The sequence below is a fragment of the Antedon bifida genome, chromosome 8 (genome assembly GCF_963402885.1).
Source record: "Antedon bifida chromosome 8, ecAntBifi1.1, whole genome shotgun sequence".
In the NCBI taxonomy this organism is placed as follows: domain Eukaryota; kingdom Metazoa; phylum Echinodermata; class Crinoidea; order Comatulida; family Antedonidae; genus Antedon; species Antedon bifida.
Window position 1 is genome coordinate 3,439,335 of NC_136233.1, and position 18,008 is coordinate 3,457,342.

Here is an 18,008-nt window from a genome sequence, read left to right on the forward strand (position 1 = left end):
TTCTTTGTCTTTGTTTGCTTTTCTATGTTCCCTTTTGTCTTTAACTCTTTTAAAACTCCAGTCTGGATATCCGCATGTTGATAAAGCTGCTTTTATATGGCTCATTTCTTGTTTTTTTGTCCTTCTTCTGTTGATACGATGGATTCACATCTGTCCACTAGGGTGTTGACTACGCTAAGTTTGTGTTCGAGTGGATGATTTGATTGAAAGTGTAGGTATTGGTCTGTGTGTGTCGATTTTCTGTACACTGATGTTTTTATGTTACCATTGTCTTGAATAGTGATTAGAGTATCGAGAAAAGGGATGGTGTTGTTGTTCATGTTCTCCATAGTGAATTTTATTTGGCCTGTCTGGTCAATGGTGTTTAGATGTTGGAGGAGTTCTTCTTCAAATCCAATTGGTACAATTGCCAAGACGTCGTCTACATATCTGCGCCAGAAAATCGGTTTGATATGTGATGGTGCTGTTTCTGTGGCACGTTGTTCCAAGTCTTCCATGAATATATTTGCCATTATGGGGCTGACAGGACTGCCCATTGCCATTCCCTCTTTTTGTCTGTAAATATCACCATTAAATGTGAAATATGTTGTGTTAAGAACTAGGCTTAACAGCTCCATGATGTCCTCCGTTTTCAAATTGGTGTTTAATTTTCTTTGGACTTGTTCCAGGATCTTAGTTTCTTTCAGTAAAGTGTTGTGTGTTATGTTGATTGTTGGTTTTATAGGTGTCTTTGTGAATAGAGATATAACATCAAAGGATACAAGTGTGTGTTTTTCTATGTCTATGTTGTTCAGTGCTTTTATGTCGACTGCTAATTGTTTAGAATTTTCCACATGGAATTCTGTGTTTCCAACCAACGGTGATAATAATTTTGAGAGCAATTTGGAGACTTCGTAGTATATTGTGTTAATATTGTCTACGATTGGGCGTAATGGATTGTTCTGTTTGTGGATTTTAGGTGTGCAGTATAGTCGTGGGATGATTTCTGCAGTGGGGAAGAGTTTGGTTTTCCATTGATATGTTATTTTCTTTTCTTCTAGTAATCTGTTTAGGATTTCCACAAGGTTTCTCTTGTATTTCTTTGTAGGGTCCTTTTTAAGTTTTTCGTACACATCCCCATCTTTCATCATGGTGTTTACCTTACGTTTGTAATCAGGGGTGTTCATGATCACCGTAGCTCTGCCTTTATCTGCCGGTAAGATCATGATGTTTTTGTCTTTTTTTAGGCTATGTATGGCTGAATGTTGCTCTTTTGTGATATTTGTTTGTGGTGGTTTGGTGGTTTTTAAAATGCTAGTAACCTTACCTCGTACAATATCTCTTTCCGCTTCAGTTATTTGTTCACAGGCTACTTCAGTGGCTACGATCAAAGAGATGTAAAATAAATCTCCCTGCTACGATCATGGAGCTATAATTTATAGCTCCATGCTACGATCACATCCTGGATGGGTAGCGTTTCTTTGGCAATCGCAAAATTCAGGCCTTTTTCTAGTATGTCGTGCTCAATCGGTGATAGATTCCTGTCTGACAAATTTACTACCCATTTTTCTTTCAATATCGTGCCGTTCAAATCTATTTTTTTGTTTATGTTATTTCTTAGTTTCTTCGCCTTTTCTTCCCACCATGAGAGTTTGTTTACATGTCGTTCCTTTGTTTTGATAAACTCTGACTCTGACATTTCTGTATGAAGTTCCGGATATTGTTCCTATCCCCCCCGTTCGTAATATTTTGATCTAGTTTTCTTTCTAGTACTACTTTTCTTTGATCTAGATTTTCTATATTGTTGGTGATTACCCTAATCCGTTCTCTTATTAGTTGTTTTTCCGCTTGTTTTATGATGCTGTGAGCTTTTTCTGTGTTTATTGGACAGCTGAGACGTAGACTCGGGGTGTGATGTTTTTACGTTTACATTGTAATGTAAAAACCCTATGATTCCGTTGGCGGGAAACCTTCCTCACTAATTTTTCTTCTTGGCGAACAATATTAATTGTTTCCTCACCATAGATCGTACGAAGATTCTCAAAAAATTTCATCTGGTTTCAAATATATATTAAATAAATCAATGTTAACTTTTTGGTTAAACTGGGGACACCAGCAGAAAGCTGAACATCATGTCGTCAACGTCATTTGCGTGATCACAAGGCTACTGAAAGTAGCTGAAACGTAGCAAGTAAGTACTTGTCAACTGGTTTAACCAAAAAGTTAACATTGATTTATTTAATATTGAAACCAGATGAAATTTTTTGAGAAAATAGATAGACTTGTAGGCCAATTACATTTTTGGCAGCTGGCTTCATTGTTTTGGCCTGTATATAGACTATAGTGTGTGTCTAATCTCAGAACACTGTATTTCACGTACTGGAAAGCCGATACTAGCTTTATTGTTAGACGCATACGGCTACAAACACAGTTGATTTATGCAAGATGGATGTACCTGTACCCATACAACAAATTGCTGCCCAGGCTCATACGAATTTGATTGAGATGATAGGTTTGAACGATCAACGACAACGTTTTGCTGTAATGCGTCGTTATTTAACCTTATTGTCTAGAGCATACGGCAATATTCCACGTAACATAGATTTTGGAGATTTAAATTACCAAGCCGCATATATGTTTCTGTACTTTTCATCTATCAGTCTTTCGGTTAACCATGGACTAGAACATTTGCGTTTTAACGTACCAATTCCTAGGGAAGGTCATTTATTATTTAATGTTTGCTCTATTGGAGGAGGTCCGGGAACTGATGTACTTGGATTTTGTAGGTACATGAGCAATGTTTTGCGTGACAGAGGTGAACACCGGCCATTCGTTCTAAATACAACAATTTTGGATAAATACAATCAATGGCGGAACGCCTGGGATTGCGTTCATGCGAACTTACACCATGTCGAAGCTCCTCGCATCCGTATGAACGATTTCATTACATATGATGTAGGCAAACCCCCGGAACATAAAGTTGTACAACCTGTAAGTAATGCGAAATTTATACTTCTGATAAAGTTTGTAAGTGCAGTTAAATTAGTGCCGGATTTTGAGACACACCTGACTAATCTCCTCCGTTATGCGGATATAGGTTCATACCTAATCTACGGAGATAACAGTAGCGGCTGTGCTACAGAAATCTCTGCACGTATTGCCATAAATAGTGGATATGTACTCCAGTCGACGGCCTTATTTGAGGAATTCAACTTTGAAAATCATGAAGCACTGCAGCATTTGGATCAAATGTATGGTTATAACCATCAGAGGCTTCCAAAGATGAGCTTTATGGTTTGGAAAAAACAACATTGGAGGATTTAGGAATCGAAGGTAGTGACCAATTCAATCAATTAGAGATTAAAAAGTCACTGTCACTGTGATTATGATTTTACTTACGAAAATCTTTATTCTTTATATATTGATATTTCTTATATGCTAAATGTCCATAATTATGCTGTGTTGCTTACCATACCTTTTAGATCAGTGATCACTATTGTTCAATTTGGTTTTGGTGAGAGACAAAGAAGTATATTAACTCATTCATTTAAAAGTATTTAGAATTATGTAACTAATTTTTAATATAAGAAAACGAGTTTGCCACATTGATTTCAGCCTCAAATATTCTTAATAATATCCCTTTTATTTAGGCCTACCTACATTCCGCGCATGATTGTATTAACGCTATAGTTATTTCATGATTTGGTTGTTTTTTTACATTTTAAATTAATTAAAAGTAAGTCTTAAGTTTAAAGGTATATAGATAGATAGATTCTGTTGGTACTTAGTCTATGTTAGTTATTAAAACAAAAGTAAATGTGCTACTAAGGCTATGTTCAGACCCATGGCGTTAGACCGTTTTAGCGTACAACGTTACTAACAAGGTCACATTACAAACCGCAGAGAAAAAAATGAGGTGTTCAGACCCATAGCGTAGGATTATCGTTACAACGGAAGTGCGTCATTCAGGTTGTTTCTAGTTGCATATTCATGTGCTCTTACCCACGTGTTTTCATCATTATTTCCACTGTATATAGGCCTAGATCTCAGCCCTACAACTTTGAAAAAACTTGCCGTAAATAAAACATACCTCAGCATTTATTTAAGAAAAATATAGTAAAGCCAAATTTCTGTTTCTATTGTTTTATTTTGTAGTAAAAAACATTTTTCCCAGGCTCTGGTGTTACGAAAATAAAGCAGGCCTCCTAATGATATGAAGATGGAGATTGTGTTAACCAGTCAGTTAAAAAACCCTTAACTTGCTAATAAAAATGACACAGCTCCCCTTGTTTGTTTACTGATTTTGTAATCTGTAATCTGACTTGGTTGTTTAATGTTGTCCAAATTAAAAAAACAATGTTTCATCAATTAAGATAATATACTTGAGTTTTGTATAGATTTCATAAGCGCTCATATAATTCGTATAAAGAATGTTACCTTTGAAAAAGGTCTCTTGCTTTTGAATTTGATTATGCTGTAGACTTTTATTCTACCAAGTTGTTTTTAAATTATTATGGCTTAGTTTGTTTACATTTCTTCAATTGTGTTATTTATTTCCAAGTGTAACAATTTAAAATATATTTAACTTCGAACATAACATTCCTTCGATCGATCTTTGACTACTATTGTGTATTTTTGTTTTTCAATTATAGCTCTTTGTCAGTTGTATTCATATTGTATCTGCTTTTTATCCTGCTTATTTTGTGCAATTGTTGTTAATTTTGTGTGTATTTCGATATCTAGTTAGTTTATTGTATGATAACCATATATTTCAGCATTTTTGCTACAAATTGTTTTTTTGATATATGTTAATTGAATTGGATTGTTTAAATTTAGAAAGTAGATTTTAAATGGTTGTAATACATTTCGTAAGCGCTAATTAGGTGATCATTTAGAATAAAATGATCACCTAATCAAATCTTTAATGTTATTGTTTCTGTACACTATTTTGTGTAACAATTATCTCAAAAAGTTTAATGTCAATGATTACCAAAATTTCGTAATATCTTTCAAATAATATAAACTTAATCCTAATAAGCTTTTCAGCGTGATCACTCATCTGTGACGTCATTTATACGCCATTTTGTAAAATCACCTTATCAATCATATCTCCATAATTCATTATCACATATTAATGAAATTCACTACACGTAAACTTCAGGTCAAGGCTAAAAATATTACCAAATAAAAGCGTGAAATCGCGCTTTAAAAATTTAAAAAGTTCAAAATTAAGTTTTGATCAATTTAGAGCATGAATTAGGCCATTTGCGTGTTTCAAAAAATTATGCGCAAAAAATAATTTTTGCGCGTGCGATACTTAAAAAGCGTAAAAATACGATTTTTTTTACAAATCGCATTCTACTCACCATCCTTAGTACATTCACCAAATTTGAGTCAGTTCCGACTTAAAATAACGCTATACGAGCAGGTTCAAAATGACAAAATGCGCAAAATAATTGCATCAAAGTGCTGAAAATGGTGAAAAATAAGACATTTTTAAAATGAAAATAATTCTCCAGAATGCAGGATGACCCCCAATTTTTTTAACTTATTCTGGAAGCCATTGAGTTGTAGATATGAATACATGTACACACTGTACGTACAAAATGTTTTGACGTCATCAAATGGCCACTTGAATTTAAAATTAAGTTTTTTTTCTCTTTCGTCATATTTTGTCACATTCAATAGAACGCATCTCTGTTATTTTGTACCCGATTTTCGCTCAAATTTTAGTATGTGATTGCTCAATTAATTGACTTTCTCATGATTTCCCACTATTTTTATTTTGATGATGTCATCACGCGTATAAACTTGAATAACGTAGGTCGTGTAATTTCACCTTCGCCGTAAATTTGAATATCTTACAGCTCTTCAGAATTGACGGTTACCTTGATGATTACAATTTATTATGAAAGCTGATGAAATATAGATATGAATTCATATACAAATCAAGCCTATCGGATGTTGTGACGTTAACATATGGCCAGTTGAATTTAAAAAGTAGTTTTTTCATCTTTTTCGTCAAAGTTATACAAATTTCAAAGAGCGCGCACAGCGCTTCTATGTGCCAAATTCGCTTCCAATTCTTATATTTATTTGCTCAATTTATTATCTTTCGAAATTGTCATTTCGAGTTTATTTTGATAATTCCATCATACCAAAAAATTAGAACATGTGTGTCCCGTAATTTCACCTATGCTACACTGTATATAGATATACATTATATACTGTACATTATTGTATATGGCATATAATAGGCACAACTCAGCACTATAAGCGTATAATAGGATGGCATACATCAACATTTTCCGATCGTATGTTAACGTACGTGCATGTAAAAAAAAAATTAATATCAGTAAAATGATAAAAAATAATGATCACCTATAATTCGTCAAAGTGACGAATTAAATTCTAGTTCTAGTTAAAATAGAATTACTTTTGAAGAACTCTTATGTTTGCGGTTGTTCTTTTGAATATGTACTCGATATTGGTAGAATTGTTATTAAATACTGTACTGTAATTCACAACTAAGACAGCATTTATGTTTTTATTTGACTTGTCTTTGTGCATTGAATACAATAACAATACTGCATTGCATTACAATGTTCGATGTGTTGGTGTCTTGTATCCTTCTTAGCAAGGCAATCTAACAACAGGATGATGAGCTTCGGAGATCAGAGAATTTATCTGTGATCAGTTCCACACCCCTTAACAGACACCGCGCGTTTCTGAGAATATTTACATAGTAGAGTAATGTTGATTTTTTTCGCAGCCAGACATAAGATCAAATGACTGTTAAAAGATCTTATTTTGGCAAGGCAAGCTCAGTGTCCTGTTATTAGATTACCTTGTTCTTAGTGTAACAGATGGAAATGTTTGAGATAGGCCTATGTGAATCGGCAATTGTTTTGGTTGTTGGATTTGAAGAATTCTTTTATTCAAATTCACTGCGCGTTTATTTCAGTATTTATTGTTTTTGAAATATTGATTTTATTGTTATAGGCTACACATCAATGCATGATGCATCAACTGTATGAATAATAATACAATGTTGTTGTATTCATACGCATACTGTATTATACGTGTTATAAAACCGATAACTTTATCGTCGTAAATACAAACACGATGGAGAGATCAGTGCTGGAAATTGCTAACGATGTTCACCGGGATTTGCTTTTGAATGACGATGAAATAAATGGTATAATAACATCTTTGTCTGAAGCGTACACTAATCCAAACTGTGTTGAAATTCCTTATAACAAATGCAGATACCAAGCCTCATATGTGTATCTGTACTTTCCAGCTTGTTGTCATTCAGTTAAATATGGACTTGAAAAGTTTAATTTACCGTCTGGTGTTTGGAACCAACATGATCAGCAAGAACCGTTACAGCTGAATGTTTGTTCAATTGGAGGAGGCCCGGGAACTGATGTACTTGGATTTTGCAGATACATGCACAGTTTTCTGCAAGACAAAAATGTTCACCGAGATTTCCTTCTTAATGCAACGATTATTGATAAATATTATGAATGGGTAGAAGCCTGGAATTTCGTTAAGCAGAACTTGGATTTTGTCGAAGCTGGTCGGATCCACATGAAAGGGTACATTGGATATGATATAAACACCCCTGCGACAGACATAGTGAAAAGATGCGTCTCTGAAGCGAATGTTATACTCCTGTTCAACTTTGTAAGCGCAGTTAAATCCTTACCTCATTTCAAGAAAAACCTGACGGATCTCCTTCGTAATGCGCCTCCACATTCGCACATGATCTACGGTGACAACAGTGCATGTCGTTTTACGGACTCCATTAGACATATCGCGGAAGATGCAGGGTTTATATGCTTAGAGAGAGCCTTGTACGAGGAATTTGAAATTCCAGATGATGGCGGACTACGTCTTTTTGATGAAAGGTATAGTATGAATCACCAGAAAAAATTGAAGATGAGCTTTATGCTTTGGAAGAAACAATAATGGGTTTAAGGAAGACTGGACTTTTGTATCTTTATTGAAATCAATTAAAAATGTTTTCAATCAATTTTGTATATATATTTATCTGTTCGCCAAATCAAATCGAACGCTTCATTTCACTCCTCGCGGTTATGCGCCAATAGAAACATTGCATTGACATTCGGAACAGGTGTGAAAGACCCTATACTCGTATTAAAATGTGTAGGCAGAGTCAAAGGCTTGCCGAACTTCGACCAAAACCTGACGGTGTAGATATTGCCAGGCATGCCGGCTTTAAAGCATCCTATCATTAATCTTCTTCTTCGGGATTTTGCAGTCCACTTCAGGGCGTATTCCTTGTACCGTTACTTTTAGCAGCATCATATTTTATTTTAAAATTTGATTTATCACACCAACATATCCATAATTCTGGTATTGTCGGTACCCATTCTTCAAACATGAAACATTTTGATAAATTATGGTGAAAATGAGTTCATATTTAAGTCACCCCAAATGAGATTTTAATTCGTCTCAATCTGTTATTCATAACATAAACACCATCGGTATTTCGCTTTAGTGGTTAACAATAACATTTTAATCGTTATATAATATGGAAGTTACGCCCCATGTAATTTTTACATAACGTTTATTCATCCGTGGATTTGACACAGTACCCAGATCGCATCTGGGCCGGCTCTGACTGGTATTTATAAACATCTCTACGTCTGTCCGAAATGGAAAAGTTAGACCTACTGTTTAAAATTTCTCGTTGTGTTCACTTGTCTTTGCTCGCTAAATATGAACGTGAAATGAACTGTACGTTAAGCTGGAACGATGTCCGTACACTTTTAGAGGAGTTGTGTGAATCTTATAAAGGTGATCGTTTGAAAAAGAGTAAGTCGGTTAATTTCAACGATCGCAGATACCAAGCAGCCTATCTGTTTCTATACTTCCCAGCACTTTCCTATTCTGTTATTTTTGGACTTCGTATTATGTCAGAAGATCAGAACACTCCATTGTTCGATTTAGAATCTCCAGTTTCGCACAAAAAAGGAAAGCATTAACCCTAAATGTCGTCTCCATTGGTGGTGGTCCAGGAACCGATGTACTTGGATTATATGTTTACTTACGAGACAGACAGACAGACAGACAGAAAACTGATTCTTAACGCTACGATTATTGACAAATTCGATGGTTGGGAGCGAGTTTGGATAGCCTTTCAGAAGACGTTAAACCTAAGTTCTGATAAGATTAATATTAAGTACATTGAACATGATGTCAATGAACCTCTGACAGACGAGGTAACATCATGCATCTCCAAAGCGAATGTTATCATGTTATTCAAGGTTGTAAGCGCTGTTGATGGACTGCCTAACTTCGAGGGAAACTACTGATCTTCTCAAGAAAGCTCCTCACAACTCGTACTTGATTTACGGGGACAATTCATGGGGCTCATGTAATCAAACCATCAAGAAAATTGCTAATGATGCCGGATTTGAACTAAAAAAGGACGAGAAAAAAAAGGATCTTACATTTGATATGCATTCATACCTCAAGGATCTTGAATGCGATTATGATTTCAATTCCCAGCGAAATATAAAAATGTCCTTTATGTTTTGGACAAAACCATGAAAGAAATGTTTAAAAAAAGTGTAGGAGGGGAAGCGGAGGCGTGTCCAGGTTCATACTTGATCTACGGCGACAACAGTGAGGATAATTTTACTTTACTTTTTATTTCGAACTATTGCCAGACTGGCTGGATTTAAAGCCAGGAACCTACATGACGAAAAATCTACAATTTTTAACAATAAATGTCCGATTTCAGATAGAAGGGACTATCTTGATAATTTAGAGATGGAATATAGAAGACATCATCACTGGCTAGATATGAGTGTTCTGCGTTTGGAGAAAGAAAAGCTACCGTAGTTTAATGAAACCATCAGGAAATACTCATCATGTTCATATATTTTGGACAAGACTCATATATAAATTTAGACCGAACCATAGTTAGCGACGAGAGAGTTTAGTTTTAGCTTTTTTTGTACATCGCTTAGAGGTTTTTCACAACATATTAGGCCCTTTAAAAATCCAGGCTATTGTTATTATTTTGATTATCTATAATAGTGAATTATACATAATATATAGAACTGTACTATTCTACTATAGGACTCTATTTTATTTATTTAACAACATATTTATACAGGATTTCACAATCAGGTAAAAGAAAAACCTGTGATGTTGGTCCTCTAAGATACGAAAAATTGAATCAATATCATATATATCATATATGCAATTGCATAAAAGCAATTGTTATGACATTGATAACAGCACCCTCCACACTGATTTTTGGCACGATAGGCTTATCACCGAATTTGCCTATTGTTGACCAAGAATACCGCGAATCGGCTGAACAACACAATACTATTTTCCACTGTTTTGTCACGTCATGTGCATTTAATTCATGGTGACGATATACTTTAGAGAGAAACAACAATAATGGCCTTATTATGTTAGTAGAATAGTACAGTATTGTTCATAACATGCCTTAGGCCTATGCTCTATAATAAGACATTTTGTAAAAACCAAAAAGATATGTTTATCACACACAAACTCTCAGTTCCCGTTTTATTATGAGAAATTCAGTCGGTTATGAAGTCGGTAAAATGAAGTCGGTACTAGAGATTTCTTATAATGCTCATTTATCATTGCTCCAAGATTATGAAGAGGAAAATTACTGTGGAATAAGCGATGATGAAATAGAGGAATGTATACGAACTTTGTCTGACTCATATCAAGGTACCAGGTTGAAGAAAAGTCAGTCAGTTAATTTTAACATACCACTATATCAAGCGGCATATATGTATTGTTACTTTCCAGCAATTTGTCATTCAGTTAAAATTGTACTTCAAAAATTGAATTTCAAATGGTGTATTGAAGACATTTTTCGAAAAAATTGTGGACATAGCTGGACTAAAACATTAAGGGTTTGTTCGATTGGAGGAGGCCCAGGAACGGATATACTTGGATTGCATATGTACCTGCGTAACGCAAGTATAAATGCTAAATTGTATGCTACTGTAATTGATAAATATGATTGGGAAGAAGCCTGGGATGCCGTTCGGCGTCAACTAGATCGTGTGGATTGTAGGCCTAGGCCTACTCGGACCTGTATGCGGTATATCAGACACGATATCACTAAAAAGGCAAAAGATCATGTCCTTGACGCTGTCTTTGAAGCAGATGTTATACTGCTATGTAAGCGCAGTTAAGGGCCTTCGAAATATCGAGAACATGTTGACGGATCTCCTCGAAGAAGCGCACCCAAATGCGTACTTGATATACGGGGATGGGATAAGCAGAAAATTACAAGATACTGTTGAAAAAATTGCATCACAAGCCGGATTTAGGATGCTTACATATCCTGAAACAATGACTATAAAGGGTTGTAATTTACCAAAAGCTGGCAGACGTTATCTTAATCATCTTAAAGACAATTATAAAGTCGGTTACCAACAGAGGCTCACCATGTGTTATATGCTTTGGCAAAAAATTGATGTATACCTGTATTAGTGACGTGACGAAAAGTCTTAAAATCATCGAATATTATATCCGTGGGTTCAATTGAAAATCACATAAATAAATAATATGATGATTGGTTTGTAAAGGCGCTTTTATGTTTGTAAATGCACTCAAGCAAATATCTATAAATCGTACTGGTTACAAATTTACAGGTAAAGACTAAATTACCACTATTATGCGTTTTTGTTGTTCATGCAATTGGTGAAATAAGTATATATCTAGGTCTAATAGTTTTAATTAGTTTTATAATAGCAAATTTAAGTTTTAAATTAAGATTTAAAATAAAAATCTATGAATCGAAATGGTCCAAAGAAATTATTTTTTATTTTATCGTTAAGTATATACGTAATACCTTACAAATAATAATGATAATAATAATTGCTTATAAATACATTAAAAAAATAAATACATTTACATTCAATTAACTGCTTTATTGTTTCACTGTGTATTGTATAATGATTGATAGTTCGAAATATATAAAAATCTGAAACAAATTTATACAATATATAGTAAAATAGTAAAATTACTTCCCTACTGTATATAATATATAGTTTCTAGGTGTGATGTTAATTCATACGGTAAATATTGTCCTTAGCTCTGGAAAACAAATATCATGTAATATTAATATTTGACTATAAAGTGAATCTTGAATTTGTTGTCGGTACGTACTCATTGTTCAAACATGAAACATTTTGATCCTGTGGTAAAAATGAGTGAATTACCAACAAACGTCGTCGCCCAAATGAAATTTAGAACTTTTCTCAATAAATAATGTCATTCACACCGTCGGTTTGTTCGATATTTTTAGTCTCTATAGCTCACTATGTCGGTCGGTTGGTCGGTCGGTCGGTCAATTGGTCGGTCGGTCGGTTGGTCGGTAAACACTAACTTAAGCACGCGACTGCAACCATGTATATGGCCTTGTTTTCCATTCAGTATACTTTAGTGTTTAACAATAACAGACTAAAAAAATCGAATATGGAAATTACGACAATGTCATTTTAAACATAACGTTTATTCATCCGTGAACCTATTGGCGCGAAGTGTTATTTATTATACACATAATACGTGGGAAAATGGAAGACTTGGACCGAACACTATTTACTTTTTCTCGTCGTGTTCACTTGTCTTTGCTCGAAGAATATGAATATGACATGAACTATACATTAAGCTACGAAGATGTTGGTACACTTATACGTGATTTGTGTGAATCGTATAAGGGTGATCGTCTGAAAAAAGGTGAGTCGGTTGATTTCAACGATCGCAGATACCAGGCAGCCTATCTGTTTCTATACTTCCCAGCATTTTGCTCTTCAGTTACGTTTGGACTGAGTATTATGTCAGAAGATCACAACACTCCATTTTTCGATTTAGAATCTTCGGTTTGGCAAAGAAATAGAAAAGCATTAAGCCTAAATGTCGTCTCCATTGGTGGTGGCCCAGGAACCGATGTACTTGGATTATATATATACTTACGAGGTTTATTTCCAGACAGAAAACTGATTCTTAACGCTACGATTATTGACAAATTCGATGGTTGGGAGCAGGTATTGATTGAATTTCAGAAGAAATTGAATCGTATTGATTCTGATCTGGAGATTTATATTAAGTACATTGAACATGATATCAACGACCCTCTGACATACGAGGTAACATCATGCATCTCCAAAGCGAATGTTATCATGTTATTCAAGGTTGTAAGCGCTGTTGATGGACTGCCTAACTTCGAGAGAAACTTGACAGAACTTCTCCATAATGCGCCCCACAATTCGTATTTGATTTACGGGGACAATTCATGGGGCTCATGTAATCGGATCATCAAGAAAATTGCCAACAAAGCCGAGTTCAAACTCAAACAACAAATTAAAAAGAATTTCATTAGACTTCGTCGTTTGAAATCATATCTAGGTAGGCCTAATCTTGAAAAGCATTACAAGTTCAATTACCAACGAAAACTACATATGAAATTTATGCTTTGGACCAAAACATAGTATGGTAAAATTATGTAGAAGAATTAAGATAAAGGCGGCTGCAGCATCACCGTCATAAATGTTCAAATGGCGGCTAACATGTTTTAAACCTTTTACAATAGGCCTATAGGGCTTATATATATATATATATATATATATATATATATATATATATGAATGTTCTAGCTATTATTACACGATGGAGATGGCGATTTAATGCGAAAAACATGTTTTCTGTTTGAAACCGATTAGACCTAATGTCATGTATATTATTTAGCTTGCTTTAAAAAAATGGTCACTGATTATTTCAGTATAACTTTAGTTATATTATATTGATGTATTACTGTATCACTTGAATACCGACACGTATTATAATCGTTTTCACGTTATTGATAATGGATAGATATTGGAACGCTTATGCTGTTATCGATCAATACTATGACGTCATGAAACTGAAACGATCATTTTGGAAATTCCATATTTCTAATAATAGAATATTACTCGTGACGTGTGATTATAAAGGCGGGCAATTCAATTTCAGTTATTAAGCGGTACGTATCAGATTATAAAGGCGCGAAAATTCATTTAGGCCCTAAGCGGTAAGCCTACAAGATGGAAAAATCAGTGTTACTCATTGCTCGTGAAGCTCATTTGGCTTTGATACGAAAATATGAAAAGAAAAACAAGTGTAAAATAAGCGATAAAGATATGTACGATGTCATGGTGGAATTGTCGACGTCGTACACCGATTATCGGGCTTTATGTCAGAGCAGTTCAGTTGATTTCAACGACCGGAGATACCAAGCGGCGTACATGTTTCAGTACTTCAGTACTCTTTGCTATTCTGTTGGACATGGAATTCGTAGGCTGAATATAGACCCTTCAGTTTGGCATCAAGAAGGCGAACAAGGAGACTTGAACCTGAAGGTTTGCTCTATTGGAGGCGGTCCAGGGACGGATGTACTTGGCTTATATATCTATCTGCAGAGTTTCCTAAAACGAAGAAGCAGAAACGTAGTTCTTGATGCTACGGTTATCGATAAATACCGCCGATGGAAAGGAGCCTGGCGTGCCGTTAAAGACCAACTGAGGCTTACTGATTCCGATCGGATCCATATACGGTACCGTCGACATGATATCAACTGCCTTGCCACGGAAGGGATCAAATCCCGCGTATCCGAAGCGGATATCATACTGATGTACAAGTTTGTGAGCGCTGCTAAGGGCTTGCGACATTTCAAGCACAACCTTAAGTGTCTTCTGCGTAATGCATCAAAGAGTTCTTACTTGATCTACGGAGATAACCTTCATGGTGGAAATACTGAAGTCCTTTTAGAAATTGTTTCTGCTTCAGGATTTAAAGTCATTAAAAAATACAAAGAGAAACAGTTGAACCCTGTTCAAGACGAAGAATATCTTGATGAACTTGTTCAGCGGTATGAATATAATTACCAGAAGTTGCTGGATATGTTTATGATTTTCAAGAAAGACTAATTATAATATCTTCACTTCAGACCGGTCATCAAATTAAGAATAAGTTAGTATTTTATTTTAGTGAGTCACGGATGAGGATTAAAAAACTCTTTGCCAAAAATGAAATATTAAACCTAGAGTATGTACATTTAGAAATATATCATTTAATGGTATTGAATTTATAATTTGAATATAGTACTACTATAAATTAATGGTTACATATTGGGTTAAATGTGTCGTGATGTAGGTCTAGTTGTGTTATGTTTACATAACGATTTTAGCAAACATGCCTTTGTACTAAAAAGATTAAAACATTGTATTGCCAATTGATATGTACAGTGTATTATCTCCAGTCTTACTTTACAGCATTTAATATACAGGTCAGGTATCTGTGGTGGCGCAATTCAACGTTCATTAAGATTCGTGTACAGTACTGTATTTAGTTTGGTGAGCGCCCTCCCCTATTATAAGCCGGTTCAGGCGGCTTGCTTTAAGCGTGGTTCCCACTAGCGACGCAACGCAAGGACGTAACGCAACGCAAGTGAATTGACCAATCACAAGCGATAGCTTATTCGCTTGTGATTGCTAACTGTCTATAACTTCGCTTGTCATTGGTTAAAACGCTTGCGTTGCGTTTACGTCCTTGCGTTACGTTCTAGTGGGAACCAAGCTTTAGTAACTAAGTCTGAACGGTGTTCATTATGTCTGAAATGTACAAAGAAGTAGCAACGTAAAGCTTGGTTCCCACTAGCGACGCAACGTAAGAAAATTCCCTTCCAATAATTGTGTTTGCCCCCGCCTGCGTGAAATCAAACCTACGATGTTTACAGCATTGTTGCGCCGTCGGTTCCCACTTGTGATTACGCAATACGGCACTTTACGTCAATACGTCGCTGCGTTGCGTTGCGTCGCTTGTGGGAAAGGGTTTTGTTTACGCAAAAAATATATGTAGGCCCTATCACCATATAAGTAATAAGTTCAAATCCGAATGTCACTTAGTCGCCAGACAGTATTAACAAACGTTTATCCAGCACGTGATTCTCTGACCTTATGGTCTCAATTTGAATACAAATAACATTATTTTTTAGCAGTCTACATTATGTCCTTGACTATAGAAATAATCAGGTCATTCGACGAAAACATTATTTTAAAATGAAGTCATAAAAAAGATTGAAGTACTAAGTAGGCTACGTCTCTTTTGTAAGAGACTGCAGGGGTCTCTTGTTTTCACGGGCGGCGGTGAGAGCGAATAAAGCCAAAACGTACGGTAGACCCAACACAGCAAGTACCTAGATGTTAAGACTAGATCTGGCCAAGGCGCCGTAGTGATAGGGTAAAAACAGACGAGGCAAAGATGCCTTAAATATGAATTATTATTATAAAATATGACGATCTGTGCTGGATAATTGGGGTGGGTGGTGAAAATTAAAAATTCAAGACGAGCGGCGCTCGCCTCGCCTGCCTCGTGCAGGCTGCGGCCCTGCTGGCCTACATTACTAGATCTGGCCAAGGCGCCGTAGTGAGAGGTTAAAAACAGACGAGGCAAAGATGCCTTAAATATGAATTATTACTATAAAATATGACGATCTGTGCTGGATAATTGGGGTGGGTGGTGAAAATTAAAAATTCAAGACGAGCGGCGCTCGCCTCGCCTGCCTTGTGCAGGCTGCGGCCCTGCTGGCCTACATTACTGCGGAAAACACATGATTTCTCCGAGGCCACCATATTTAACATGATTTCCTCAGCATATGTTTGTTACGTCCACAGCATCCGTGGTTTTTAATTTGTTCTAATTAGGCCTACCGTAATCGTAATTATTTTGTTTACTATTCCGAGTATAAGGTAATAGATGTCGATTCCAGGGTGTACGTACTACTATTTTAGCCCTACTCTGACTACTCAATCCCGATGTGGAAACCTGGATTAAAAACGGTGTCATACTTATTCCCCAACCCCCTCCCCCTCTCCTTGTTATTTTTATATTTTTTCTAGATCGGAATGTGCTGATTTTGCGGAGGGTACAGACGAGGGTATTTTTTTTTTATTTATAAAGCACAACCCCCAGCCCACTAAAGTCTCGAAGCGCTCCTGAAAACAAGTGAAAAGGTGAAAGGGCCAAAAGTAGTGCTGTGTTTATTTGCCAACAATTCAGGACCTCTGCAAGCCAATTGCAAAAGTAGTACGACCGGTTAAGTGGCTTTCATCTATTCAAGTGACCTCTTATGTTATTAAAACGAGAATATTAATACGATTGGTGGAAGATAAATACTTATTAATGTCGTATAAAACATAATTATAAATATCTCCAACTATTACAAGTTTACTGAACTTACTATAGTACAGTACTTATTACCTCAGTACATAAGTCGAGGGGCACACAATAGAATTTGTGTGTATTTATTTAATTAATCTATATTATTTTTTCTGTTGATTAATAATTTAAATCCAATTGAGAAATGGAATTAAGTGAAACACTGTAATTGTGAGCCTCATATTTATTTCATTACAAATTTAGCCGATTCATGGTACTGTATCTTTTGTACAGTATCACAGGCACATTCCCTGATATGGCATCACATGTGCTTGGCATGTAGGCCTATCATGTGATTATGACATTCTTTATTACGGAATTTGCCATCAACGACAAATGACAGATTTATGGGGTCTGCGAATCGTGCGAATTATGAATATAATAAATTACATTTACTCTTGATCGTCAGACCGAACCAAGATATTTCGTATTGCTAGGCAAGTGCGTAAAGGGCTGAGCTTTCAGTACCATACTCAACAGCAACAACCTTGGCGTGTGCCGTTTGCGTGTCTTACTTTAATGAAGACATTGATAAAGTAATTTTTCTATAATATTAAACCGGTAATGAAATTAAATGCTAACTCTTGCCAAATCTAGGGTAGTTTTCAGAAACCGGTAGTCACAATTACGTGAGGTTATGCATCTTAAAGCTTGGTTAGGACACAACGCAAGGACGACGTAGCCACAACGCAATCAAATTGAGCAATTAAAGGCGAACTGTCGCTTGTGATTGGTCAACTTGCTTG

The 18,008-nt window shown here is 35.6% G+C and overlaps 3 protein-coding genes across 3 annotated transcripts; 2 read left to right on the plus strand and 1 right to left on the minus strand.

Annotated features, from left to right (window-relative positions):
* Window positions 1-101: 101 nt before the first annotated feature.
* LOC144850499 (uncharacterized) lies at window positions 102-1,205 on the minus strand. The gene has a single exon (XM_078707780.1). The coding sequence runs from the start codon at window positions 1,203-1,205 to the stop codon at window positions 102-104; it is 1,104 nt and encodes a 367-aa protein (XP_078563906.1).
* Window positions 1,206-12,523: 11,318 nt separating this feature from the next.
* Window positions 12,524-13,538, plus strand: LOC144850557 (uncharacterized). The gene has a single exon (XM_078707852.1). The coding sequence runs from the start codon at window positions 12,585-12,587 to the stop codon at window positions 13,497-13,499; it is 915 nt and encodes a 304-aa protein (XP_078563978.1). The 5' UTR covers window positions 12,524-12,584; the 3' UTR covers window positions 13,500-13,538.
* Window positions 13,539-13,846: 308 nt separating this feature from the next.
* Window positions 13,847-15,113, plus strand: LOC144850194 (uncharacterized). The gene has a single exon (XM_078707427.1). The coding sequence runs from the start codon at window positions 14,091-14,093 to the stop codon at window positions 14,970-14,972; it is 882 nt and encodes a 293-aa protein (XP_078563553.1). The 5' UTR covers window positions 13,847-14,090; the 3' UTR covers window positions 14,973-15,113.
* Window positions 15,114-18,008: the final 2,895 nt, after the last annotated feature.

Excerpts from the sequence above, each read along its gene's own strand:
- LOC144850499 (XM_078707780.1), bottom strand. The coding sequence starts at position 1,205 with ATGATCTTACCGGCAGATAAAGGCAGAGCTACGGTGATCATGAACACC.
- LOC144850557 (XM_078707852.1), top strand. The coding sequence starts at position 12,585 with ATGGAAGACTTGGACCGAACACTATTTACTTTTTCTCGTCGTGTTCAC.
- LOC144850194 (XM_078707427.1), top strand. The coding sequence starts at position 14,091 with ATGGAAAAATCAGTGTTACTCATTGCTCGTGAAGCTCATTTGGCTTTG.